Source organism: Rhipicephalus microplus, chromosome X (genome assembly GCF_043290135.1).
Source record: "Rhipicephalus microplus isolate Deutch F79 chromosome X, USDA_Rmic, whole genome shotgun sequence".
NCBI lineage: Eukaryota > Metazoa > Arthropoda > Arachnida > Ixodida > Ixodidae > Rhipicephalus > Rhipicephalus microplus.
The window spans coordinates 271745452-271765863 of NC_134710.1; the positions used below are offsets into that span (position 1 = coordinate 271745452).

At 41.3% G+C, this 20412-nt stretch overlaps 1 protein-coding gene across 4 annotated transcripts in view; it reads right to left on the reverse strand.

Moving 5' to 3' along the window:
* Positions 1-20412, reverse strand: part of sws (patatin like phospholipase domain containing sws) — a 275614-nt gene that overhangs the window by 26734 nt on the left and 228468 nt on the right. For all 4 annotated transcript variants that reach the window (XM_037414017.2, XM_075879135.1, XM_075879134.1 and 1 more), the window contains 2 exons: positions 7318-7466; positions 5354-5608 (listed from right to left, as the gene is read on the reverse strand). In XM_037414017.2, the coding sequence (XP_037269914.1) occupies positions 5354-5608; positions 7318-7466 (404 nt within the window). The remainder of the gene's footprint in view (positions 1-5353; positions 5609-7317; positions 7467-20412) is intronic.

Here is a 20412-nt window from a genome sequence, read left to right on the forward strand (position 1 = left end):
AACAGCGCGCGCATGCGCTCGCATGTACAGAAGTGGCAAACGCTCACACAGCTAGAAATTTGGTGGCCTTTCTAAAAAGCGTGATGAACGAGTAGGCACTTCCCGACTAAGGTATTGTACCAGTGTACATTATTACATATAACGGCAGCAATTGCTTCGTTGCCTTGGATGGGCATAAAATGTTTCGGACACTTGCTGCAGTTATGTGTGGGCGATGTCAAACGGGAGGTACCTGGATTTTCTCTACTGTGCGCAAAGGCTAGGGCTATCGTTGGCCGCGCAAGAAAAGCCCAAAGGCTCGGGCGCGCCTTATGGAAGTACAAAGAGAAATGCAGCTGGATGTCTTCGAAGTTGTGCAAGATGAATAGCAAGCACGAGATGATGTCTAGGTTGCTTAAGCTTCGCAAGCCTATCACCATGGAGCTCTCAGAGTGTGATGGGGTAGACAACCTCACTATGGCTGAAGGGAAGCTGATGACTGCTGCTGTGAAGATGATTGATCCACTTTCCCAAGCCACGACAGAGCTATATGGGGACAAGTATCCCACGTTGTCCTAAGTCATTCAGTTGCATCGTACTACAGTCGAACACGGATATATCGAACTCAAAAGGGATCGTGAATCAGTAAGATATATAAAAAATTTGATATAAAAAATAGAGGCCCCGAGAGCTTACTTGTAGCAGATCATCACCTACAAAAGACGCATTCAAAAACAACAACTGATTCCGCACACACGCCGCAACAGAATGATTTATTTGCCTAAAAAAAAAATTGCTAATCTTGGCCTGCATCTTCGTTTTTGAAATGTTCAAGACTCTAGTCTCGATCGTATCAAGTCTGTCCAGCTGCGACAGCCCGGCAGTTTCCACCATGTGGCCGATACAACAGCGAATGATGCCGAACGCTGCCGCCACTGCAGCGGCGGAGTACGCGCGTGTAGCCAGCATCTCGTCCGCACAATCCTCCTCGTCACATGAGCTGTCGTCCTGGACATTGTAGACTGCTTCCACGAAGTTGTCTGCAGACACTCCGTGTGGAACTGCTGCCAGGAAGTGGGACGACAACTCACGAAACACACCATCTATGCGCTCGTCGTCTTCACCGGTTTCCAAAAGTTCCGCTATCTTAAAGCCTGCCTTGCGGAAGCAGTTGACCATTGTGTCCATCTTCACGTCTTGCCAGGCATTGAAGATCTCCGCAGGAAAAAAAATTGCGGAGATTTCCAGCCACTCCTTCGCCACCCACTGCTGGATGTCCTAAATGCTGACAGCTTCGTTTTTGCCAGAGTTGGTTTCGCTAACGATGTTGTAGCGCTTCCTAAATCGGTGAAGCTACCCATTGTTGCTGGCGAAGTTGTTTCACCGAGAGCAGTGGCAAACCATTAGGTCTTGGCGATCAGCATTGGGCCATCCACTGGAATGTTCTTCGTGTGCAATTCGAAAAACCAGGCACAGAGTGCCTTTTCTACATTCCTGTGGGCAGAAGCGTGCACATGACAAGCTCCCAACGTTCTTTGCGCTGCCGCCTTTGCCTTAATATCTGCCTTGTTTTTCAACAAGGTAAAGGTACTCAGAGTGCTCTGTGGTATGCCGAAGTCGTTCGCGACGGTCGAACATTTCTCACCCGCCTCAACACGCTGAATAGACTTCAACTTGGTCGCTAAGTCAAGAGTCTTGTGCTTCTTGATGCTAGCCATAGCTACACGATAGTGGTACGTAAGCGACGCGACAGCGGAAGCAACAAAGCGCTCGCAAGGCAATGGCAACCTGCGAGGGCAACTGCAAAAGGCGCGAGCTGTGGTTGGCTCATAAAAACTCACGAAACAGCAACGAAAATAAAAGAAAAAATAGCCGAGAGGAGGAGGACGCCTGCTTTTTTGTTCCTGCTCTGCAAGTGAAGAAAGCATGAGGGAGAGAGAAGAGAAACGAAAAAAAAAAAAAAAAGCCATTCGGCAAGTTAGAGATTGTGCAGTCCGAGCACTTTTGCCCTTACCTTTTTTCTAGCATTTTGGTGGAGGCCTGGTGCCACGCGGAGGTCGCCAGGCTAGCCGGGCACTGCGTGTGCCAAAACACACCTAACAAATCGCGCGCAGATCCGCGCTGCCACAGAAATCGTGGGGGTGGGGGGCAGGCGCAAGCTGAAAGGTGCACTTCGGCACATTTCAGCTCGGGCGGCGTTCGATATATCCGAAGGTGGGTAAAAATACCATTCAATATAAACGTGCAAATTTCTATACCTTTACAAAAGGATTACAAGGGGATAACTTACGAGTTCGATATATGTAGGTTCGATATAACAGTGTTCAATTGTAGCTCGATACGCAGCTCAGTCAGATGAGTCGATGGCTATTGCTGTAACTCTGGCACATAGTATTAAGGCACGGTTTCCTCGTGTCAAGACATCAGAAGATACAACTCTAGCGATGTTGCTGGATCCAAGACTTAAGGATGTCTGTTACACAGAAAGGGCCGAGAAGAAATGGGCCTGCACTCTTCTCATCAAAGCAGCAGAGGGCACACTGGAAGTGATGCACTGTGAACCATCAAGTCGGAATAAGACTGGTTCTGATAGCTCCCAAGATTCTTCTGTGGGGGGGGCCTTTGCTAGGTTTGCGTCAGATGGTTCTAAGAGGTCTGGTCCTTCCATCAAAGATGATGCTGAGTGCTATCTGAGATCTCCCCTCTTTCCTTGCTGTGAGAATCCACTCGAATGGTGGAAGCACACAGGCAGCCACCTTCACCCATTCCTTGTGAAGATAGCTCGCAGGTATCTGTCAGTACCCACTACCCAAACAACAAGTGAAAGATTATTCTCGACAGTGGGTGCCATTGTAACCTGCAGAAGAGAGCACCTTCTTCCGCAACATGTCAAAGAACTAGTTTTTTTGCATAAGAACTTTCGACTCATTTTAATTTTGGAAAGGGACACCTTAAGAATGTGATTACCTGTGATTTGTTTTTTATCTGAAGCATACCGAGTTTCTAAATCAGTTAGCAGAAACAAGGAACTTCTGCGATTTTACTGCTGCGATATTTTTTTCGTGATGTAACCTTTAAACTTTGAGAGGACTTTCAAATGTTTTCGGAGCTTCTGGTCCTTATTGCATATCTTGTTTGTTGAAATATGTATATTTTCGAAAGACTTTCTGTGATGTTCTATGTGTGTATTTCATATTATCTCAGAGTAATTGCACTCAAATCTCGTTATAAGAAAGTTGAAGGGGAGCCACATTCATTTTGTTATATCCATTATTTTGTTATATCGATTATAACAGTTTGTGGCAGTGTATGCTCAGATGGGCGCACACCTATAAGCATGCAAAGAAGGAAACCGCCTTGCGGCCCGATGTACCGCTACCGGACCACGCGTGCGACGGAAAATAAACACAGTTTAATCGCATTAATTCGAACACGCTTTATTTGAACTTCCGGTTGATTCGAACTCACACTGAGGTCCCATCAAAGCTATGTGTATTTCAATGGGCGAAAACGCTCTGTAATTCGAATGCGCAAGCACTTGCGACGATTAATTCGACATACCGCGCTTCAAAAATGCTCTCAGCACCATGCCCAATCCCATGGCGGCTTCTCTCAACACTGCGCGAAGAAGGAAAAGAAGAAAAGTAAAGAAAAGACTGTGGCGGATTGTTTGCTTTCTCTCAAATGCCAATCTGCGACGCGCCTGTGCCACGCTTCTCCATTTTCCGTCTCAGCACGTAGAGACCCTCCTTTTTTCAAGGCCGTATGCAGAGAGAGAGAGAGAAAAAAAAGAAAGCTGTCGCGGAGAGTCCTTCTTTCTCGATGCAGAGGGTAGCAGCGGAGACGCAGTCATTGCCAAGTGAGAGGGAAATCACTTTGCACCGCGGCACCGCTTCTCGGTCATGTGACCTGCTGAGCGCTTTCTCAATCCTTTCCGCTGGCTGTGTGAGGATGGCTCTTTCAGCCACGCGGGGCGTGGCTGCAAGGTCGGCACGAGAGTTTTGAAAGAGCCGTGCCGAACGAGGTTCAAACTCCGCAGAAAACGATATACTTAACACACTACGGTCATTTTTTTATAGACTATTTGATAGACTAATTTAGTTCGTTATATCCATTTACCAGTCAATTTTACTTCGTTACAATGAGATTCAAAATGTATGGTTCTCAATATAGCTTTCAAGAACAATTGCATTTACTTAGGTATATCCATCATTTCGTTATATCCCATCACATTATAACGAGGTTTCAATGTACTAATATGTATGTAGAAGGGAGCACCTACATTTATGCCTAGTCTACGAATAATTTGTGATGTTCTATGTGCATGTTTTATATTATCTAATATGTGTGTGTAAGTAGCACCTGTGTAAAAGGGCGCAGCTAGAAGAGCACCATTTACCCCTAGTCTACAAATAGTTTTATTTAATATATATTGCCAAAAGATTCTGTGTGATAGCGCTTACATTGCGAATTTGGAAATAAAGGCTTAGACCTTTTAACTGTTCACTCTTGTTCTTTACACGACTGGCAACTATTCGTAATCGCTTTGAATTTCTTCGACCTTGAGGGCTATTCACTTCGCCCCAAAAAAGCACTATTCGCCCTAGTCTAGTATTTGGGCGTACTTAAGTACGCTGTGCCTTTTTTATGGCTTGACCTTGAGGGCTATTCACTTCGCCCCAAAAAAGCACTATTCGCCCTAGTCTAGTATTTGGGCGTACTTAAGTACGCTGTGCCTTTTTTATGGCTTGTATTGTGAACAAGGCTCCCTCCCATATCGCATGCTGAAACGTCAGTAAACTTTGTGTTCTATGGGTCAGTGTATCCTTTTACGTTTACACTAAAAAGCAACAGTTATGCACTGTCATTTTTTTTTTCAGACGCCTTCTAGCAGCTCACCGTAGTTGCAATTTAAAGAGCGACTTTTTAAGCTTTGATCAATGTTAATGCTTAGTTTTGTGACGGTCGCAAAGAACTGCTGTCAGTTTCCATGACCTGGCTGGGTTTTTCAGAAATTCCCCAACTTTTCTATGACTTTTCCATAAGGGTCCAACTTCGCTGACTTTTTCAGGTTGGTAGACACCCTGGAATACGTACCGAAACTGCAATATTATGAAGCACACCATAGTGAAACACTCTGGAAATTTAACTATTAGGGGTTCTTTCAAATGCATCTGATAAGTACTGCAAGAGCCTGTAGCACTTTTGCCTCCATTGAAAATGCAACTGTCAAGACCAGGATTAAGCCTGTGTATCTAACCAGGTCATCTTGCCTATGATGCAGCTTCATTTAAATTATGCTGCACACTAGCAGAAAGTAATGATACCTCTGGTTTACCCTGGCATTGAAAGAGTAATAAATATATAAACTTGCCTGGACAGAGCGTGCCTTGTCCAGATTGAGGACTGAGCGAAGTGTGCGCTGACCAGCCTTCATGCCAGCGAAGAGGGTGCGGCCATGAACATAACCAACCTCCATGATTTCATCGAAGGCGCCAAACTGGAGTGTCTTGTAGCGATCAATGGGAGGCCGCACATACGTGCAATAGTCACTGGTTTTCACTTCCTCTAGTTGCCTCACACAGCTCACATATGCCAGGCGTGACTGGATCTCTGGCAAACTTGGGATCTGGGAATGGAGTGAATGTTTCATGTAAACTTACTTTACAGAAAAAAGTAACTTTTGCACCTCCTATTTCACCCCCCCCCCCTTTTGTGACACCGTTAATAGCAAAAAGAAAACTAAAAAAAAACTGGCCGTATTTTTTTCTGTTAGGCTTTTTGAGCATATAACTGTCACAAAAAAAAGCATTGCCGCTTACTATCTTTGTTACTTACTATGCACCCTTTTTTAACCAAGATTTTAAACAAAGCGTTAGCATCAATTTTTACTGCTATAGTCACTATATTTGTTTGTCAAACACTTATTCGAAACCTTGGCCAGTAATGATGAAATTTAGCTTTACTAATTGATTAACTATACAGTAACATCTGCAATTCCCTAGGAAATCTCAGATAGAGGCCTTAAGTTACCTGGATACACTTCTTAGGCACCAATTTTACAACTATGTCACCTCTATTCAATTTTGTGTTCTTGTTGACTGCATTTATTTTTTTTCCCACACACTCATTGCTTCAAGATATCAGTCTTTGTACTAAATCAGTCAGCCTGCATATCTGTATTTATTTCTCTAAATTCAAGTAAGCGTACTATTTGCTTGTGCTTGATCCCAAAACCATACTTCGCTAAGAATACGGAGCTCCTCTGTCACAGTATTTCCCATTTTATATCCCATGAAATGTCTACTTCAATCAGCTTTATGCAGGCCATTAACGGTGTACCCATAACTCATGCACCAGGCAGAGCACATCAGAAGTTTATGATGTCACGCGACACTCAACCCTACTAATTTCGATAAAGTCATCAGGCAGGTTGTTCAACATGACCAAAGTTACGCTCAACTTGATGCGTGTTTTTTGAATAGGCAACCTCTTGTTACCCGGAAAAATATTTCTGGATACACCCCTGGTATTACAGACCCATCTCGACTGATTTCACCATTTGTCCTGTGAGGAATGCAAAGTGCATGATATCATACAAACATTTTTTTAGCGCACCTGCTGTACCTTCATTATAACATTAGCATGACAACTTGCATTTGTCAGGAGAAGACTTCATTTTTAGGAGGCTCCGTATTACACCTTCAAAACAATCAGCCTTTGGGACTTCAATATTTACATGCATAATACTCAGTTACACCTGCCAATAAAACAGAACATATGCAGCAAACAAAAAAACACAATTGCTTTCCTATCATCTGACAAGTAATCTAAGACGACGTGTTGCAGAAAAAAGCTTGTTATTGCAATGCCTACCCACATATACTTCCCAATTTTCGCTATATATTTTCATTTATTGTGCACAAAATTTTGTCCTGAATTGTGGGTCAACTCTTATATTCGAACAGTTACCACAGCTCAACCTCATTAGTTTTCTTGTAAGATATTTAGCGCAACCTTGACTCTCGCAAACACTAACACATCCACCCGAGTAACACACATGACACACATGACACTGGATGTTTGAGAGACAAGTTTTGTCTTTCAAACCTCCAGAATCACTAGCACTAACTAAAGTGAGCAAAAACAGAAGCAGTTTAGGAATAAGATGTTGGTAAAAGGACTTGCTACTACACACACTCACACCTTGTTCTTTTGCAAGCAGGTCCAACACTTTTGATTCACCCCTTATTGACAGGAGAAGTAAAAAAATTACTGTAAATCCAAATGAGCTTCAGCTTACAAAAATAATTAAATATAAAAATAAATGGTTCGTGCCTTGACAGTGTTTGAAATAGGGTTCCAGCGTTTGAAAAGAAGCCACCAGCCACTCAAGCAGTCGCCATAGTTGGTAAGGTCAGTGTCGTCCTGGCTGCCCACGTCAACAGCTATGATTGTCTCAGCACCCATCTCTCGCATAATGTCCGCTGTAAATGTTTCAAAGAGAACAACACATTGTTTTACATTAACATCTTCATCTAGATCACAGTGCAAATCCTTATGCTGGTGAACTTCTAAACAGCTATGAAAGAAATCATGCCATCAAATTGTGTACTGATCAGCAGAGCATCTCAGGCAAGCTTTACACTGATTAATTAATGATAACTTGCCATCATCTTAATGCCTCTGTATATGGAAAGGTTGACCCGCCACAGTGGTCTGGTGGCTAAGACACCCAGATGCTCACCCACAGGTCGCGGGATGGAATCCTGGCCACAGTGGTTGCATTTCCGGTGGAAGCGTAAATGTGTGAAGCCCGTGCGCTTGGATGTAGGTGCACATTAAAGAACCCCGGGCAGTCAAAATTTCCAGAGCCCTCCACTACGGCATCTCTCATAATCATATGCTGGTTTTATGAAGATAAACCCCAAAAACTATAATTAATGGAAAAGTTGGTAGACTGAGCACAGGAGAAGCACAGGAGAAGAAAATGAAGAAACATGACAAAGAGGTAGCAAGCTGATGGAATAAAGTATAAACCAAATACAAAAAAGTCACACTTATATATTTTCTTAAGTGCACAAAAAAAACCCTAAAACATGGCATCTAAAAAAAGGCAATGGCACACATTAAAAACTGCAGTTAAATTTTAACTTCATAAATGGTTGTCTCCTCAAACCTGGCTAAGACTTCAAAAACCTGAACCTAGTATTTGTTCTACTGAGTGTCTCTGAGTCAGTTACGCGAGTTTGATAGTTCCTGGTGAACACTTGACGCCTGCACTATCTGAAAAACCACTAATGATGCCACGTGTACAGATCTGTATAGATATTTATGGGCTTTCATTTACATGGTCTTAAACTGCAGATATGTGTTGTATTACATACATGGAAATATCAGCAGCACTTTTGTTACTATTACTGTGCAAAAGCAATCAAGAAGTACAGAATACAGACAAATGCAACCACTGGAAACATACATCTTTGTACTGTAAGTGACCCCAAATGCTATTAAAAAATGTCCTCTATTTTAGTTCACAATAAATGCCAGCACGTGTCATTCTGACCCAATGAAGGCTTCGTGCAACTTTCCTGACAAAACCGTTCTAGCAATCTGGAACAAATATAACCCTTGTACTTTTGGCTGGGAGTTCACAATTAGACTTCAAAGTCTGCTTTCCTTTTTCAACTTTTAAAGGACCCCCATTACTAGCCCATAAAGAAAGTGTACACAACAGGTGACAGAATGTATTCCTTTAAATGTCAGAACTCATCAATTGCTCTAGAAAAAATGAAATATTAAAATAATCAACACTGATTGGGGAATTCAACTCCACCTTGTGGCAGAAAACATACAATTATACAAATAACAAGACCTCTATAATGAGCAGTGTTATAGAAGTGTGTCTGGATTTACTGTTGATATTTGGAAAAATGTAGGGCCTCCACAATAAATTTTACGGTTGCTGTGGATACGTCACACACCATGAAATCTCAATGGCTACTTCATGTTATTTTTACTGTTGCACTTGCACACATTTTTAACTTAGAAAGTACACTGTTGGCATAACTTGCACTTTTACTCGTTATGCATCATGGGCCCTCCAAAATGCAATGTCCCAACTTCTTTAGACTTGCCTATCAGTGCTCTTTTGGAGAGCCAAGGTCTATGCTATTGAAGCAACATTCGTTACACGTGAGCACTATTTTTCTTCGCACAAACCTGGCAATTGCTCCTCTGACTGACATAGGTGAAATATTGCATTCTAGGCTACCTTGGGATAGCCCCAGGATAGTAGATAACAGAATTATCAGTACTGCTCGAAAAGCTAAGCATTGATGACTATACCAGTCAGAGTTTGCACGTGTTTTTAAGGACAAAATTCAAGGTCTTTCAAGCGCCTTCAAGTTCCAGTCAAAAGTTTTTCAAGAATGCCGAGCAGTGTGAAAAGTAGAAATTTTTAGCATAAAAATGTTTTCATCAAAGCAGTGTGGTTTGTTATTTTAAAGGACTACAACAAAAAATTTGGATAAAAAATACCCCGTCCTCATCATATAATGTGCCTAACATACAGAAATGTTCACAACATCAATGAAACTGCTGGGTCACTCTTGCATTAGCTAGGTATTGTTCTGCAGTTCTTCCACTTTACTCCTTTTAGTCTTTGGCACAGAGTGACTTCACTATGATGTCACACAACACCCACTTTTTCTGAGTAGTCATAAGCTGATGCAGACAAAATAGCAATGAATGCTTCAACTACCACTTGTTTCTTCTTTGATCCTTAAATTTGATCCTTAAATAGTTTACAACTGCCTTATAGTCATGGTGGATACTGTTTCTTATGTGTAAAGCATACAGTGTAGGAAAAACGAAAATGAAATGTAAGCTGCAAAGGCATAGCAACATCAGAATGCTGATAGCTCTGTTAACACAAGTCTCACTAAAAAAGATTTTTGTTTGAAAAGACTTGCAAAGAGGTGGCTTTTCATCCAACACACCTTCCGATTATCATAAAGGATACAGTGAGCCTCTGATTCCCATTTGATTTGTGCCCTAGAACTACCGAGTCTAACAGTGTATGCAACAATGAATTGATCTATACGCTTTCATTAACATACATCTAGTAGGTTCTACTTCAGATAATGGATAGCCCAATAGAAGGAGAAAGAACAAAGGCAGACACAGGTGTACTCATTTTTATACATTTAGAGTAGTCCTGCTTGTTGCAAACCAGCTAGTAACAGCTCGAAATGCCCACAATGATGATACATATTCCCATAAGTCTGCAAAACTTATCTAAAAACTTTTGTTTGAAAAAATATGGTACAGTGGAGAATTCGTGGCAGACTTTTAAAGAAGCGATTGCTCACTGTAAAGAAGGATTTGCCCCTACAAAACTAAAACGTACAAAGTGCAAAACACCCTGGATATCACAGGGTATTACAGTTGAATCTCAATATTTCGAACTCGAAGGGGCTCAAAAATTTGTTCGAATTAAAAGGCGTTCGAATTAATGAATTAAGTAAATGGAGGGCTCCGCACTCAGTGGCACATGTGCGTTGAGCTAACACACGAGGGGGAAGTTTCAGAAGACTTACATTTATTCACAAATCACAGGGCATCCAATATTAATTGAAGTAATTGGTGATGCGCCTCTGCACATGTTTGCCTTGCAGCGAGTAAATGTCACACGCGGCTTATGTGATTCTTAAAGAGAAAAGAAGGTAAAATTGAGCCCCATAAACTCTGCATCACAGTGCCTCACGAGGAATGGGGGTAAGGAGGGATTAAAAGGATAGGATTAAAGATATATAGATAGAGAGGGGGAAGGAGAGCACATGATGCCGGGACAGCGACACCCAGAAGCAAGGAGAAGATAGGAAAGATGGACACGGTACGCAGCTAGCAAAGCATGTCTACTTCTGCTTCAGCATTTTCCTGGCAAGAAAAGTTGCGCGCGGCAATGTCCAGCGCCGACGCTCTCCAAAGACGAAACAACAACGACTGCATCTTCGCTACTACCCTCTGCGCCGAAGCCGCAGCGTGGCCAGCACGTGACGAGAAAGGAAGAGCGTCTCCAAGCGGAGTGAAGCAGATTGCCATTTGAGAGAGAACCAAAACTCCATGGCAGCTTTTTTTTTTTTTTTTTTGCTCTTTTCAGGCCCGTCGTTGGAACAATAAGGGGGAAGCATGGCACCAGCGCGTGTGAGAGGGCCAGACTGAGCAACAGCTTTCTTTTTTTTTTTTTTTCCTCTCTGTCTTTGCGCGCGGAGTCGGCAGGAGATAGATCTTTACGTGTCAGGAGCGGAAAAGGAAGAAGCCTGGCACAGGCATGACGATAGTTATAGCGCGAGAACAAAACGACGACACAGAGACAAGAAGGACACGAAAGACTTCTTGTCTCTGTGTCGTCGTCTTGTTCTCGCGCTATAACTATCGTCATGTCATACCAACTAGCCCAAGCTGCCACACTTCTGGCACAGGCGTGTTGCAGATCGGCATTTGAGAGAGAGCAATCATTCCACCGTAGCCTTTTCTTTCCTTTTCATTTCCTTTGCGAACAGCGTTGAGGTGTCGCAGGTGCCGCCGAAGGATTGGGCGGGGCACTGAGAGCATTTTCGGAGCGCAGTATGTTCGAACTAACCGTCGCAAGTGTTTGCACGTTTGAATTACCGGGCGTTTTCATCCATTGGAATACACATAGCTTTGACGGGACCTCATCGTGAGTTCGAATTAAACGGAAGTTCGAATTAAGCATGTTCGAAATAATGAGATTTGACTGTATTCATAAAAAAAAAAATTTAAGCTCATGTGCAAATGCAAAAGCTGCTCTTAAGAAGTACATAGATTAACCCTTGAGCTAAAACAGGAAATGAGCTTTGTGCATAACAATTTTTTCGCCACCACATACTATCATGACAGATGAACCAAGCAAATTTTGGTACTATTTTTTCAAGACTGAAAACAATGCCGAGCAGTTAGAAATCGGCAGCGTAATTGAGGATAATGCTCCCGCTATCCCAAAGTGTTCAACAAATATTTTCAGTCCGTTTTCACTCGTACATCAGGGCCTCCATAACACGTTGATAGAGTCCACGATTCGACAATTGTGCCAGTAGAATTTTTCAAATCACAGAATCCTACACCTTTTCTTGCAAATGGACGTCAAAAAGTCACCTGGACTCACGGAGCAAGGAAGACAGGAGGGGAAACTGGGGAAACTATGGGCAGGCGACAGCGCGAGCGTGCGCTGCGATAATGCCCCCAGAAAGAGGAAGTTGGCGAATGTGCGCGAAGCAATCCTTGCGCGATGCACAGAACTATTCGTTTTCCGCCGCGGGAAGAGAGCCCGCGCACCCACGGCACCAGTGGTCTTCGACGGCACCGGAGTGTTGTCTGCTACATCTGCTTACCGCCGACTCCACAGTGCTACTGGATGCAACTATGAAAGTTTTTCACCAGCGCGGTTCGCCAAAACAAAATGAAGCAAGTAGAACGTCCTATAGTGCCAGCATTTCAAATTGTATATGTTGGATCAGATGCTCTTTGGGCAACGAAAGAATTGAAGTGGTAGAATAAAAAAAAAAAAACCCATCTGTAGTCGTAGTTAGGCGCATGCCTAAAATCACTCATTGTGTAGCTTGAAGAAAGATTTTGCACATTCTTCGATATAACAGTGTCATACAGAACTACTGCTCGCAAAAGAAAGACATTGATGAAGCACGTTTGAGCAGACAGCAATTTATTTGAACAGAAGAGCAGAGACTGCCTCGAACTGTAAATCAGTTCTGCGTAACAAAAAAGTTTGACCTTTCAACGCTCCGTCTGACCAAGAACAGAAGCAAAAATGGGCGGGGGCTATATGAAGAGGAGATAGACAATGAGAGGAAAGCGACTGCGTCTAGGAAAATTATTTTCGCAGCAGAACAGTCGGAAGGCGCGAGAAAATGCTAGGCTTAAATTTACAGACATCCCTGACCAGCCAAAAATCTTGTTGATTGATATGTGGGGTTTAATGTCCCAAAACCACCATATGATTATGAGAGACGCCGTAGTGGAGGGCTCCAGAAATTTCGACCACCCGGGATTCTTTAACGTGCACCAAAATCTGAGCACACGGGCCTACAACATTACCGCCTCCATCGGCAATGCAGCCGCCGCCGCCGGGATTCAAACCCGCGACGTGCGGGTCAGCAGCCGAGTACCTTAGCCACTAGACCACCGCGGCGGGGCTCTGAAGATCTTGTGACTTGCTGAAGCCGGGCCTTAAGTTTTTGAGCGGAGCTTTTACTTACTCGTTCCAAGAAATGAAGCCAAGAAATGGCTGAAATATCGCTGAAATTACCGATAAAAGCAGCGCCAAACGAGCGAAAATAAAAGATACTCGTCTGAAGTCGGAAGGCTTCAGCGAATATTTTACCAACTTCCAAACTTCCAGGTAGGCTACATCGCGAAAAGTGTGTGGTTCTCAGTTTTACGGGTTTGGTTGTTGTAGCTTGGCATGAACGATTGGTTCTCAGGAAGTTACAACATAATACAAGCTTCGGAAGAGAGCAGACACATGAGAAAAGTTTTTCCTGTTCTTTCGTTTCTATTTTTTACTTTTTCTCTCACATAAAAAGCTCCCCATGTATGTTTTTTTGTATTAATGCATATTGTACGCCATGTTCCCACAAATATTTCTACCCTCGCATGCAAAGGTGAAAGAGTGAAAGCGAACCTGTTTAGCGCTAGTGGACAGCTTTGCAAAACTATCGCGGTATGGTCTCCCTTCTAAGTGATCGGGCTAAATTAGCGAAAACTCGTCGTGACGATTTGCCGATCTCGTTTAGCAAGTGTATCTGAGCTACGCACTAATACAGTGAGCAGCGAGCACAAGCATGCAAGTAGACACTTCTCGCATCTGCTGCTCCGGTGCGGCAGTTCGGCCACAGTTCTGTAGGTGGCGCTGTCACGTCGTTTGCAGCACTATTGTATGGAATCCCTACCAAGGATATCTTAACAAGTTAAAGACAATACAAAAGCTGCATACCGTGGTAGACCGTGGTAGCCATACCGTGCATACCGTGGTAGACACAGTATGCAGTGCATGTGGAGAGGAAGAAGAAACTGCGGAACACTTGATAATGCTCTATAAAGCGCTTCGCCCTACAGTTCAAGATGATGGCGCAGAGTTTTTCAAAGCAGTTGGGTTTAGGGACAGGGAGGGCAAAATAGACTTTAAGCGGGTAGAATTAACTAGAAGGAGGTTATCTGACTGGTGGCTAAAGTCGAGGCACGAGTGAAAATTAAACCCTTTACTACAAAGTACGAATCCTCAACCTCACTTTTTGAAAGGAAAAAAAAATGAAATCTAGTTTTTGGTTCATTAGGTATTACAGCTTGGTGGTGCTAGCCACCGCCCGATCTAAAGGGTACAGCCATATCCATCCATCCATCCATCCAGCCACTCCTGGGGGGGGTGACACAATCGCGGCGCGGAAAGAAGCCGAGTTTCTTCTCCTGTCTATCCTGCCTCCGTGCCTGGACCCGACAATATTTCAAATATGTTTCTTAGACGCTACGCAGAGCAAGTGACTCCTTTCATTCATGAAATTTCCATATCATCCTTTAAAACTGCTAGTGTTCCAGCGGAATGGCTATGTGCAAAGATCATCCCCATCTACAAAGGCGGCAGAAAACTACAGGTAAACAATTACAGACCCATTTCATTAACCAGCTGCTGCTGTCAAGACATGGAGCACATTATTAACAAAGCAATTATGACATATCTTGAAGAAAACAACTTGATATACACTAAAAAACACTGCTTCCACAAAGGCCTTTCCCCAACAACACAACTTTTGAAAACCGTTCACGACTTTGCTGCAGTAATTATTTCTAGGCTACAAGTAGATTCATAGATTTTTCCAAAGAGTTTGACAGGATAACCCAATGGAAATAAATAAGCAAGCTTAGGAACATTGGAATAGACGATAAAGTGGTATCTTAGATGAGCATGTTTAACAGCAGCACACAATTTGTTAAAGTAAATAGTGCTGAATCAGAATGTCTGGAAGCTTCCTTGGGAGTGCCCCAAGGGTCTGGGTTAGGTCCTGCTTTATTCCTAATATACGTAAATGATATGCACTTTCAAGTTGAACAAGACATTGCACTAATATTATTTGCATATGACCGCGTCATATACAGAACGATATGAACAGAGGCAGATCAGTTTAAGTTAAACTTATCTTTGGTCAGTATTGCCATGTGGTGTGATGAATGGGAAATGCAAATTGATGCAGCTAAGACAGCACAAACGTCAGTAACAAAAAAAAAAAAAAAGCCACTAGTATTTACTTACAATTTCATGGGGTCAAACGTTGCTCAGGCAGAATCATACAAATACTTATGGGTGACACTAATGAGTACATTAAAATGGGATACACACATTAGTAACACGTGTCAAAAAGCATTCAGACAACTGGGGTTTCTACGCAGAAAACTTGCAACAGCACCCCTGAATCTTAAGCTATCAAGCTATAAATCTCTGCTACACCCAATTCTTGAACACGGCAGTATTGTATGGAATCCCTACCAAGGATATCTTAACAAGTTAAAGACAATACAAAACAGGGCGCTTCATTTCATCTATTCTAGATACTCCAGAAATGACACTGTGACGCTGCTACAATACAGGCACTTGACAACTACTGCTGTGTTGCTTCTTCGAAATTCATGTACTTGTTATATTACGACAAGCTTGCTGTTAATAAAATTGACTACCTCAAACTATCCTATCAGTGCTCTTCCAGACTAAATCTTGCAAAGCGTATCAGACCATATATAACACGCTGCAGCACTTAGAAATGTTCTTTCTTCCCATCTATCGTAAAAAATAGAATGTGCTTCCACATGCTTGCATGAATATTGAATCCTTATAGGTGTTCACTGCTAAAACAGAGCAGTTTATATTCATATAAACCCTTAAAGTGATCAACTATATTTCTACATTTTCTAGGTTCCCCATGACACTGAAATTTGCTGTATGTAACACTGAGTTATGTAAAAAAATGTTCTCTGTTGTTTTTTGCTTTGATCAATGTATCACACAATACTGTGCTGAAGTGTGATAGCTGTGTTTTTCTTACGCTATTGCAAACTTCACCTAGGTATTTATTGTTTATTCCTATATGGGCCTGTTAGGGTTCAGAGTGCCCAACAAATAAATAAAATTAAAAAACAACAATTATGGAGCTCACTGACTGACTCAAGAAATATATCTTGTGCTTTGGACTCACTCGTGCTCAAACTCACCAAAATCGTACCCACCCGGACTCACAGCTCGATCTGTGTCCGAGTGAGTCGACTCATGAGCCCATTAGTGCAGACTATAGTGAACTATAGTCCAGACTTTGCTTTCTCGATCGTGGTGTCAGTGTTCTTTAAGACCAATATCTCACGTAATATGGAACTCTTTTTGATTCCTTTTGATATAGGAATTGGAATACGAGTTATGAGTGGCTGCAGCTGAGCAAGGACATTTTTCTTGAAAGAGATGACAACATGAGATATATATATATATATATATATATCAACTTTCCTGGAAGAGTAAGTGGGAGTGGAGTTCAAGGCACTACCCTAATGTATTCCATGCCTCTGATCAATAAATAAATTAAATGGTTTATGAACAATACTGCTTTGGAACACATGTGAGTAGACATAAGCATAAATGTGAATGCAGGTAAGACTCATAGTAATGCTGAAGATGATCAGATAGGACTATACAAAGGTGGGACTCACTCGTGACTCATTCAAGAATTATATCTTGCACTTTGGGTCCACTCGGACTCGGACTCACCGAAATTTTCCATCGCCGGACTCTCTCTGATTCAAACTCATCAAAATATTAATCACTTGGACTCACTCAGACTCAAATAGAGCCGCGTGTCTGAGTGAGTACGAGTGAGTCAGAGTGAGTCGATTCATGAGTGAGTTTGCCGACCGATGCATATTACTAATAAGCTCCTCACGATTACCTGCACAAATCAGTGCAGACGTGAACTGTCACTTGCCATTTACTAACAACTTGTAAACCTTCAGAGAATTTAGAATGATGTGCAAGCTTCAAGATAGCTGAAACATTAAAGGTATTATATTTACTGAAAGACAATATTTTATATCTTAAGATAAAAACCTTATATTTAAAGCATAGAAAAATAACGCAATAAGACCAAGATGACAAAAATGTCAAAACCAAGTTTACGCAATCAGAACACTTGACATGTACCAAGTGTGTGTTCAATTCTCACTATTTTTCAGAAGCAAGATATTTCAAACACTGCATTCTGCATTAGCAATAAATATTGCTAAACACAGTCCATAATGCTCTAACATTAAAAATAATTTCGCACCAAAAAAGCATCTAGCTCTCTTTCCACTCATCTAAACCCGCTCCTCAGACACAAAGACAATCCTTAATCACCGACAAAAATTTAATGATTCATTCATTTTATAAAGTGCATATTTTGATTTGAAGCATTCCACTAAAAGTCAAACCTCAACGACGAGTATCCACCCCTTTCTTTCCCTTACGGCATTACTTGATGCGTCACCCTCTAATGTAAACATTTGAGGCCTCAACAATAACATGCGAAAGTGCTTTTGCAAGAAATCATCTTTTTGAACTAAAAATAAAAAAAAAAACAGCTGTTCTTGCACACAGCTACACATTGCTGCCACAAAAAGAAAGACAGGTTTGAGTCAGGAGAGTACAAGAAAACTTCACAGGGGCAAGATAGCACAGGTAATACACAAAATTCGGTGATCTATTGTCAATATGCAGAGTTGCCAAACTTACTGTAATATTGAGGTGACAGTAGAAATGCTAGCTATAGTTGCAACTTTTTGTGAACACAAAAGGCAGCTGCTGCTACTGCTCAGCACCATAAGCTCACATAATATTAGGACATTAAAACAACAATGACATTTTAGTCTGCTCAAGTATCTTCATTAGTCTTCAAACAAAGGAAAGAAAAAAGTCCGACAAAAAGTGGGAAAAAAAACACCACTGCAAATTAAAGAAAAAGCACTCTTATGCCTCTATTATTCGTTTTTACAATCAGAAAAAACCAAACAGCCTAAATTACCACCTTTAAGAAAAGGAAATAAAAATTGGTTTGCAATAACATAAACAGCTTTCTTAAGTCAGTTACTTTATTAGCTTAATTTAAAAAAACAAAAACCACACCAAAGTAGAGCAACGAGGTAGACTACAGTGCCTTAGCAATTGCAAAAAAAAATTTGACAAAATATAAGAAAACTTCCCACTCTAGCAAAATATTCTAGAACTAGGTCCACACCGTAGCAACTCCTGAGGACAATTTTGCCACTAGTATTGAACCAATTAATAAAAAGGACCATTACAGTGTTATTGATTGTAAAGTAGAATAAGATGCTATTTGTGCAGTTGAATAGGTGGTATCCAAATTTGCATCTATTTGATGGTTTCCTAGTTTCCAGTGAGCAGCAATCACAAGTCTGGCTTTGCTTTCGGGTGCTGTGAGCATTCTATTCGATATGATGAACCCAAGACATATCTAACCACCTTTTTTTAAGCACCACCTATTCCATTCATGTAAAAAAGAAAAAAAGATTGACTTTACCCAAGATTGTGTTTAATCTTCTATTGTAGTGATGGTTTCTGCAGAATAACTACTAATCTCACAGGCTATGTTTTAGGACACTGCGAGCACAGAAGTCAACAGGTCTATTCAATTTGTTGTCGTGTACGGTTCTAGGACTGCCCAAAACACTGTATACACAATGCTCATTGGTTGGAGAAACTGGCAGTTTTGGGCTCTCAAGAACGAATGACTGAAGGAGACTGCCTGAACTAGACGCACGTGATCACTGTTTCAGACACCAGCTTTTAAAGTTAATGTTTGTTGTTGACAACTTTTGCTTCACCTAGCGCAATGTGGTTTTCTTCTAAAGGTAAACATTTTCTTGGCATGAAACAAGTGCTGTGATATTCTTTTAGCAATCCATGTCAACATATTTGCCTTTAGTGACCCTTTAAATATAAATCCCTCAAATGCGTGAACATTTTTATTTTCTGAAGGAGGAGGGGTAATAAATATTGAAAATTTAGTTTGTTGTGTAAATCAATAAATGCAGTCAATACTCTGAGTGCTTCCAAAGCATTTTTCAAATATTTAAATAAATCATGACAGGGAGTCAAAATTATTTGAACAAAATGCTTCTACAGTCGATAGTGAGCAGCAAATGAATAAGAACAGTTATACATATCTATTATTTATGTAGGGTGTATCTTCATCATTCGAGTACAAAAAGCTTGCCATTGCATACACAGGTGCAACAGCCAAATTAAGATTAAGAGCAATTTTTGAAAAGCAATGTTGCTTTCCGAGCATAAAATTCTTAGTTTTGAGCAAGTTACGGGGAAGAAAAATGCTTCATTTTTTAGCCCAAAATACCAAATTTCTAACAGTACAACAAATAGGATGTACATTAAAAAAAATATATATATATACAAAAAGTATTCAACATCAGCTACCTTCTCTGCTACCACTCCGCTACTCACTTCACGGTGCTAACATCAGCTACGACTCCACAGTACTAACAATGTCAAAGTCCACATTAGTATTTGGAGAGCATGTCAAATCATTTGACAGGTGTACCATATGCTATTGTGAATCAGCCAATCTGGTGACCTCGAAATTCTAGATTTGTAAAGCAGGAGCAAAAGGGGGTGGTAAAAAAAAAACTAACGTGTTTTTGTTTATTGTTTCTCAAGGCTGTAGAACCATCATATGTCCTTCTATAATTGCCAGTAATTTTTAGACATTAGCAATCATACTAGTACTAATATATGGCGAGTTCACATATGAGTAATTAAGGTACAAAATGTGCTGTGTCCCATGACAGCCAGTACTAGAAACCACTTTTAAATCATGGCATGCTTTTCTGCATAGCACACTGTACTGCAGCTAAAGTGACTTAAAAAAAAAAAGGAAATTTTACAACTTCTCTCCTTCCTTTTTCTTTCATGGCGAGGTTACAGTATAGTGAACTAGTAGTCAGCGCTATGGTCTGTGCATCTGGATTAGAGTGGATGATGTGCAAACTGCAAGTGATTAATGCATTCTTCATTTCTTGCTAAAACTAACAGAGATGCATTCTCCATTTCTTCCTAAAACTAACAGAGCAGTACTGAGACAGTTTTGAGGCTGCTTGGCTATTTTGTCACAGCATGGCGCAATTTCAACAAAGGTGATGATTTTAGCTCAACTTGGCACAGATGTCACACCCCTGTGTGCCATACAGAAACTTTCGAACATGTCACGCATATTCTGGAAGCTAGCAAATCATTTATTTTTTTCTAAATATGGTGACAGACATCACAAGAAAAAAAGTGTGAGATTTTTC